The sequence below is a fragment of the Hibiscus syriacus genome, unplaced genomic scaffold (assembly GCF_006381635.1).
Source record: "Hibiscus syriacus cultivar Baekdansim isolate YM2019G1 unplaced genomic scaffold, ASM638163v2 tig00112857_pilon, whole genome shotgun sequence".
Classification (NCBI taxonomy): Eukaryota; Viridiplantae; Streptophyta; class Magnoliopsida; order Malvales; family Malvaceae; genus Hibiscus; species Hibiscus syriacus.
In genome coordinates, this window is record NW_024063412.1 from 1,080,247 (window position 1) to 1,089,978 (window position 9,732).

General features: G+C 30.8%; 1 protein-coding gene across 1 annotated transcript; it reads left to right on the top strand.

The window, feature by feature from the left end:
• The first annotated feature begins 837 nt into the window (after positions 1 to 837).
• Positions 838 to 2,215, top strand: LOC120184097 (ethylene-responsive transcription factor CRF4-like). Its single transcript, XM_039188656.1, has one exon. It carries the CDS (start codon positions 1,134 to 1,136, stop codon positions 2,172 to 2,174), a length of 1,041 nt encoding a protein of 346 aa, XP_039044587.1. The 5' UTR covers positions 838 to 1,133; the 3' UTR covers positions 2,175 to 2,215.
• Positions 2,216 to 9,732: the final 7,517 nt, after the last annotated feature.

Genomic DNA, 9,732 nt, shown 5'->3' on the forward strand with positions numbered 1-9,732 from the left:
GGTCAAATTTAGGTTTTGGTCTTTCTAATATACTAAAATTTAAAATATTCTCAACATTTTAAAGGAAAAAAAATAACTGTGTTAAAATTATAGATAAATTAATATGATACCAAGCTATATCAAAGTAATCAAAAATTGTCGAATCATTTAGTGGGATTTTTTTTGTTGCCTTCTCAGTTCTAAGGTCGTCTTAATTAATTCAGACCGACCTTAGTTACGCATTTGATTTTGGTGGGTGAGTATCCCAAAAGGAATTTTCTGCATACACAAACACTCGAATTCGAGACCTTGCTTAAACGATATCAAACTACTTACCATTTGAACCAAAATTACCTCAGTGATTAAAGAAATAGTTGTTGTTCATAGAGGTCACGAGTTTGAGAACCAATGACTGCAGCAGAGTGATTGAGAATTCATTGTCAAATATTAAGAGTGTATAGAACACTAAACATATTATACTTAATAATCACTTTAATTTAATAAAAAATTAAACCTCATATTTTAGCGTTATAGAAGGATCAGAATTACAATTTGACCATTTTGTAAACAATACGTTATATCAGTATAATATTATATTGAGGATATTTTTTTTCTTCCTATTTCGGCTGTTTGGGATCCTATAAAACAGAAAAATCAGTGTGCATGGGACTCCACCGCGACCAAAACCCTCCGGCTATTGCACACATTTTCACAACGTTATACTACACAAGTACACAGTACTTGTGCTATATCTCCTTTGAAAAACCAAATCTTCAAAAGAACAGTGACAAGTATAGAATTTTCTTTGTACTGAGTTGGCACGGTGCTTGCGTTTTTCTTGGCAAAGCAAACAGTAGATAACTTTCCTTTTGTGTTTCTTCAGTCCCTGCTTTTTAAAGCCGTTGCTTTTCTATCCTTTTCTCAGCCTCCCATGGCAGGTTCGCTTTGTTGAAAGCTCTCTCTCTCTCTCTGTTTTTTCCAGGGACCGAGTTTGTGTTTTTTGAATACCCTTTTGTCAGATTTCTGGGTTTCGTCTTTTTGTTCATCGTTTCAAGCTTCACTTTCACGGTTCCTTTGCCTTTTCTTTTTGCTTTCTTTATTCTGAGTCGATGCCTACCGGTGGAATCTGAGAGAGAGAAAAGATAAAAGCAGAAATGGAGGAAAGCATCCTATGTCCGATCAAATACACCGAACACAAAAGTATCACTCGGAAGTTCAAAAAACCGGCCTTGAAACCGAAGAAAGCAGCTTCCGATCACGAACGTACTCAATCCGGTGACGTTATTGAAGTTCCGAGGATCGTTCGGCTGTCTGTTACAGACCATGACGCGACGGACTCTTCCAGCGACGAGGAAGCTGACTTCTTTGGTCGTCAGAGAGTGAAACTTTACGTCAACGAGATAAATATCGAAGTTGCCGTCGTTTCAAGCGCGGCTTGCAACGGAAACCGGAAAAGGACGGCTGTAGCAGCTGGGGTCGCGACGAGGTGTCGTAGACCGATTAAGGTTTCTCCGGTCAACGGGAATGGAAGGAAGTTTAGAGGAGTACGACAGAGACCGTGGGGGAAATGGGCGGCGGAGATTCGAGATCCTGCTCGACGTGTACGGCTGTGGTTGGGCACTTACAATACTGCTGAAGAAGCAGCAATGGTTTATGATAATGCAGCGATCAAGCTCCGAGGACCTGACGCTTTGACCAACTTCGTAACTCCACCGGCTAAGTACGAAAACATCAATGTCAGTTCGGTTTCCGAGTACGAATCCGGTGACGAGTCAACTCACAATCTTTCTTCCCCAACCTCGGTCCTCAACTTCCGAACTCAGTCTAGTGAAGAAACGCCGGTCGAACCTAAGAAACAAGCTCCCGAATCCCAAGAAGAAGAGAGTAAACCTCCTCCGCTTAAGGAGAAGCAGCAGCAACCGGTTCTGAGAGAATGTCAAAGCGAAACTGAAACCAACTTCTCCGACATTTCGTTGTTCGATTTGCCGCTCGATTTCCCTTCAGTCGACGAGCTTTTCGACATGTCAGTGTCGGGATTGTCGGTTTTCGATGATGATGATGCGATGGTTTTACCAGACAGTACTGTTTTCAGTGATGATTTTGGCTGCTCGTCGTCATCGACTATTTGTCAAGTCGATGATTATTTTGCAGACATCGATGATCTGTTCTTTTCAGATCCTGTAGTAGCATTATGAAAGTGATTTTATGTCGTCGCCGTTTTGCTTGTCGATTTTCCAGCAGATTTTGTATCGGCGACGACATATATATATATATATATATATATATATATATATATATATGTTCTAGCATAGTCTTTTTGCTTTAAAGTTGTTAATGTTAAATTTCTCCGTTGAAACAAACGGAGAGTTGAGTGGACTGTGGAGTTTTGCTGAGATTTTCTTTTTTTAGATTAATAATTGCTGTTACCATAGAGTGAACTTATAATTTTGAGCTATAAATAAAATATTTTAATTTGATGTATGCGATTATGACTTGGCAATGTTGCAGTACATCGCGTGTGGGAAATCTGAAAGTCCCACGGTGGCATTCTTTTTTCCCCATACACTCGGCCGTAATTCACGGTTTTGGCCGGTCGAGTGAGTCCGAGTCGGGCCGTTCATTTCTGAAAACCGACAAGGTCTGCCTTGTAACTTGTTGAATTAATTGGCTGATTTGTAAGTTGTTGAGTTTGTATCTTCTGCCTTAATAACGACAATAATATACCATGCCAAATTTAACACCAATATTTATTACCTTTTCGATTTATTTTTAAAAAAAATATATATTATTTACACCTAATAAACTTAAATAAGATACAGATTACACGACTTTTTTTTTGTTTGTGATAGAAAGTTAATAATTTTATTAAAAATATAAAATATCTAAAATTACAATGAATATTCATAAGCATAACCGTAAACTAAAATTTAATTAGGATATTTTCCTATAACTATTGACACAAAAATTAGCTACAAATATCACACAAGACCAAAGAATGACATGGTTAGAAAACCTAACCAAAAAGCTCGAACAAAATAAAGATATAAACAAATCTGGTTGTATTGGCAAGCGAGCCACAAAAGGGATGAAACTACTGAAAGAACACCGACAAATCGCAAATTAGAGTCGAGCGACGTGAGAAAACTATCCACGAACACATAATGTGTATCCAAATCATTTTGAGGATTAAAAGCAGTGAATATCAACATGATAACAAATAAGTGTCATATTGATCAGATGTGGCGATGTAAAATCCAACTATGAGAAAAAAGATAAACGAAAATAATGGCTAAACAACCGAAGACTATCAAATGATAGAGAAAAACATGACATAACGACAAAGATAAACGTGTCACAAAGACAAAGATAAACGTGTCACAAAGACATAGATAAATGTTTCATAAAGATAATATTATTTTTATTAAAAAAAGAAACTAAGAGGAAAAAAAATAACCGACAACCAATAACCAACATCAAACCGGTGTCGCCGTCGTCTAAAGAAAATTAAAAAAAATTGATTCGATCTATTAAAAATAACACGATATGTAAAGAATGAAAGGGGGAGAGGAGAGTGGGAGGGAAAGGCTAGGGTTGTTATCTAATTTTTTTAATCTATTACGACTTAAATTATAATAAAGTTTAAATAAAATATATACTTACGTAATATGAAATTTTAAATCTCAAAACTTTTAAAATTTCAATATTATAATTGAATTAAAATTGTATCAAATTAATATTTAATCACGTCCATGCATATAATTGTACATACATGGAAAATTTGACACACTATTTCTAAATAGGTACTTAATATATCAGTGTCATCTAATTAATATATTAGTGCTATATATAGGTAGAATTAATTATTAAAAAGGTTGCTTGAGATGTGGGAAAATTGTGGACAAAGAAGACAAGAATTAATGCCGTACAAAATACAAGTATTCAACGTACCTCGGACGCTTAAAACATGTACCTCGGACGCTTGATGATACAATTAACCCATGTCTCAATTAACTTCACAAAAATATTTGAAACTTTAGACAAATATAAATAACTAATAACAGTTCCACAAATATTTAGACAAATATTTGAAACTTTAGACAAATATAAATAATTAACTTCACAAATATTTGATAATAGAGGAGCCGTGTAACGTGGATATTTATTTCCCAGCAATTGTGTCGTACAAATGTCGTTTTAGCTGCTTCTGCGGTGATAGAGTAGTAGTATTTAAATCAAAAGATGGGAGGGGTTAATTTGCTAAGCTTCCACGTTGATAGGGGCCTTGCAAACAATTAAACACAAAAAGTTTGAACCACAATTCAATTCAACTCATGGAGAACCCTAATCCGTAGGCTTTCCTTTTTGGCTTATATAACAAATAAGTACTTAAACTATGCTCTCTTTTTTATTTAAGTACTCAAAGTATTTTTTGATCAAAATAAATACCTAAAGTTATCTTTTTGGTCAAAATAAGTACTTAAAGTATTCTTTCATTAATGTCACACGTCAACTTTCTTAGAACTTAGATGAAATAATTTGAATAGTTGTCTTTGAACATATACTATATTGTGCTTATCCCAAATTAATAAAAAAATCAAAAGTTTAAAGCTTTTTTTATTGTGTTTTCTCATGTAAAAGAATAAAAAAATAAAAATGATAATAATACATAAATAATTATAAAAAAATAAAAAAATACACTTTACATGAATAATCATAAATAAGTAAGTCATATAAGAGAAGTAAAAAATTATTATGATGGAAAAATATTTTATAAGAGATGCAAAAAGCATACTATCAACTTCATAAAAATTATATATTCTTTCCTTTTTTTAGATTTTAGATTTAAGTCTTATTATATATAAATTATTTTCTAAAATTTAATATGATTTAAAATTTAATATATATTACCTTTTATAAAGATATAAATATGTTTATATTTCCATTATGATAAATATTAGGGTAAATTATGCATTTAGTATCTAAACTATTAGCTTTGGTTCATTTAGTACCTAGACTTTCAATTTTTTCAAACCTATGCCTAATGTTTAGTTTTTATTTTATTTTAGCACCCTACAATTAAAAACTTAATGGATGGGCTAACAATGCATAGCTCCGGTGGACGGATGACCAATCCAAAAGCTGGACCATGAGAAAACGACGAGTCGACCAACATAGTCCAATATCATTCCAATCAGATGGTTGATGACCAATATCGGAAGATGAAAAAATCGATGAGTTCATTGTCAATTTGGATAGATTGAAGCATTTTCCGATGAAATAGAGCTCAAAACCACATTTAGGGAGGCCAAAAAGTGTGGACTGAAAAGTGTGAGCTTCATCGGCCGATGGATCTGACGACTGATGACTGCAGACGCGACCATCGAGCTCGTTCGTTGAGTATTAACGGTGAGATATTAAAATAAAATAAAAATTAAACATTAGATATAATTTTAAAAAATTAAAAGTTTAAATATTAAAATTGATAGTTTAAATACTAACTACATAGTTTACCCAAAATATTAACTATGGGGGATTGAAATTTGAATTACCGGTTTAGGTGAGAGCAAGTGAAATTAATGATGAATGGCGCGTGGAGGCGATCTCTCATGCCTTTTCCATCGATTCAAATATCTTAAAGGTCAAGGATAGAGACACGGCTCCAACATAAGTAAAGTAAAATTAATCATCACAAAATAATTGCCAAAACGATACAATTTAAAAATAAGAAATGATTAAATTATATTAGAGGGACTAAATCGAAAAAATGAATAGTACGGGAGCCTTCCAGAGAATTTAACCCTTTTATACCTTGTTCATGCCACGGTTGTATAAATCATGACCCCTCGCGTGAGATGCTAATGTGGTTTAACTGATATTTTTAAATTTTAACACCCAAGTTGGTCTAATAATAGCAGTTTAACACGAGACCAATCACTTTTCGATATTTAAACACTTCTAAATATTGAATTTATATTTATATATTATATAATTTTTTATATACTATTAGTAAATCAAGCAATGACGCATCATAATAAAAATTTAAAAATTAATTAATTATATTTATTTTAATAATATAAAATAATTTTATTGAATGATGACACATAAAATTATAATACATTAAATAAAAATATTTAGGGTAAACCATGCATTTAGTACCTAAACTATCAGTTTTTTTCAAAATCATACCTAACTTGTAGTTTTCATTTCATCTTAGTATCGCACCGTTAAAAACTTGACGTGTTTAGTACCTAAATTTTTAGTTTTGGTCCATTTTAGTACCTAGACTTTCAATTTTTTCAAAATTTAACGTTAAATTTTGAACGGAGTAGTAAAATGAAACAAAAACTAAACTTTAGATATGATTTTGAAAAACTGAAAATTTAGGTACTAAAACATACTAAAACTAATAATTTAAGTACTAAACGCTAATTTACCCAAATATTTTTGCATATGAAATGATACATCAGTTTACATAAACTCTTTTTCGTTTTGCAAATAGATAAATGTTACTAATGTCTCTCGTCAAAGGGAATATGGCTGAAGTTGAACAATGGATGGGCGGCTTTTGCCCACAATTAGTATGTCAACTGATCTTACCCCTTGTTTATCAATCAACCCTAAAATTTAAGATCATCATCATTAATTTCTTATTAATTAAAATAATAGTCTTTGACCTACGTCGATATATTAGTTAATTAATTTAAATAAAATATTGAAATAATATATATTAAGACGACTCTTTTATGTCAGTTTACTTCATTTACAATATAAAAATATAAACCTCTAACTTTATTAAAAAAAATATCGTTTCATCCTATTAAATTAACTCCGTAAACACTCCACCCTTTTAGGCTGCATTTCCTTAGTCTCTCTTATTATATGTTCGTGGGGGAGTAAGTGAATAACTTAGTTAAAAAGAAAATTATGTTATTATTTTAATTTAGTTTTGAATAAATTAAATTAAAATTATATCATTTTTTATGAGTTAAAAAGAAAATTTTGACATTACCTTACCTTCACGACTTTTGATTTTGGACTTCGATAGGGTTAGGGTTGAAATTTCGCTCTCTAGGATTAAACAGCAACCACGTGTAGAGCGTAGAGTGAATAGCAGCCGTGCAGTGTAATCTCATTGGTCCACAAAATCAATTTGATGGTCTGAGCCCACTCACATGGCTTAAGACTTTGGGGCATTTCGATTTTCCAAGGTGGGTCCTGACCCTAATAAAAAAAATAGGGGCCCCGATACACAATCAGGTGGTGGACACGTGAAATTAGTATGGGGAGTTCTGTACCCAATTGATGTCCCTATCAACTCAAGCATTTGTTTTGCTCCTTATTTTTATGCCCACGTGGACATCATGATCAAGTATCAACTGGACTATATTCATTCGACAGTAATATAGTACCTGCCCCGGAGCGCATGGAGAGGCATATACATTTGCAGGCTGGTCGGTCGAAGCAGAACAATCGAAGGTTGAAAGTGATCCTAGACAGATCTAGGCGGACATACAGGCGGTCATCCTCCCCTAAAAATTTAAATTCATTATATATTTTAAGTTTTTTTATGTATATTTTATAAATTTTATAAATTTAAATTTATTCATAATAAAAAAATTCTGCATCTATTGTGAAACTGGTTAAAGTGTAAAAAATTACAAGGTGGCTACTTCCTACCGACAGTGAGGTTGGTTTTTTCATGGGAAGCAAATTTATTTGACAAATTTTATTACCCTTATCTTATAGTTGGACTGAAAATTATCTGAAATATGTAATGAATATTCAGATAATAGAAAAGAAAAATGAATATGATAAAAAAAATTTAAAAAGATTTATATACTGATATTTTAATTCATTTTTAAATTTAAATTTAAATATACATATTACAATATCAGGTCAAACAAACATTTATTTTAAAAATAAAATGTATGAATTATTTGTATTTTAATTATTTTTTACTGATTTTTTAAAAATAAATTTATTTTATTTTGATACATTCTCATCGAATTTAATAATCACTTATATATATATATATATAAGCGTGGGTGTATTTTTCCCCTCACATTAACAAATATATATGGTATTGTAAAGACAAACATGGAGTTTGGCCAAGTGGTAAGGCGCGTGCAAACCTCCTCTTAGGGGTGTTAAAAAAAATCAAAATTGTTAATCAATATAACCGTTTTTATTTAATAGATTAATTAATCGAACCATTTATATTAAACTGTTTCAGTTAACTGAACCGCTAAAAATGATGTTTAACGATTAAGGTTATGGTTATAAATGTTGATAAATGATTAACCAACGTTAACTGTTAATAAATTAAATTAATAATTATACTTATAATTTATTATATTTTTACACAAATAACTTAATATAATTTTCTATTATTTATAATATATATATTTTTAATAACATTTGTATACAAATAACTTAATATATATATATATATATATATATATATTAATTTTTTATTTGTTTGAAAATATAGAAACATACTTACACCAATAGAATTATATGTTTATTGTTAGGTACTAAGATATTGACAGATGTACATACTTACATCGGTGTAAGTATGTGTTAAGTGTTACACTTTTTTATTTTGTTTACTTACATCGTTGTAAGTATGTGTCAAGTGCTACATTTATTTTATTTTATTCACTTACATTGGTGTAGTATGTGTCAAGTGTTACACTTTTTTGTTTTATTCACTTACATTGGTGTAAGTATGTGTTAAGTGCTACACTTATTTTTTTCTTTCACTTACACCGGTGTAAGTATGTGTTAAGTGCTATATTTTTTTGTAATATGAATTATGAAAAAAAATTGACAAATAATTGTAATAGGTTAACCTGTAATCGAACCATTAATAACGGTTAATCATTACCGATTAACCGTTTCTTAATGTTAGCTTACAGTTAGAAAAAACTCATAATTGTTATAATGGTTAACCGACTGTTAGACTAAACGATACAATTAATTTTTCATTAACAGCCCTACCTCCCCTAAGGACCCAAGTTTGATCCCCACCATGCCCCTTTTCTTTAGCCATTATTTCCCATTTGATTTTTATTTAACCATTTGGTTGGAAGATAAATATATAAATTAATAAATTTAAATTATAAAAAAATATTTAATCTAATGGTGATATGTTTCACCATCTAATTGGTGGATTAAATTTATTGAATTAAATTTTATTTTAGGACCAAATTTATATAATGTATAAGTATTGAAGACTAAATGTATAATTATACCGATTTTATTAACTGCCACATCAACATTTTCGTTAGACATTAACGTCAAGTGCCTTGATTGAATACAATTAAATAATTAAGTGGTTTGATTGACAAAATTAAAAGATTTTTGGTAAAAGTAAAATGACTAAATAGTTAGGCGGTCAATAGTATAATTTACCTTTGTTTTTTTAATATTTTAAATAAACGCTTATTTTTTTAAAGCTGTGATTTCCTTAAAATTACAATTATATTTTAGCTAAAATATAATTATATTTTGGGTACCTTATAATTTTATCGTTTTACAAATTAATTTATCGGTGCTCATCGTTATTGATGCTCATCGCCGCTTGTCGAGCGCTGTAGAATTTTTCATATTATAATAAACTAATTTATAAACGTAAAAATCAATGAATAATTTAAATATTATATTAGATCCAATATGATTATTGAGTCAATAACCATAGTAATTAGAAGGTAGGTATAAAGTCAAATTTAACACTTAATATAAGATTGGTTA

Coding starts and splice junctions, on each gene's coding strand:
- LOC120184097 (XM_039188656.1), top strand. CDS start 1,134: ATGGAGGAAAGCATCCTATGTCCGATCAAATACACCGAACACAAAAGT.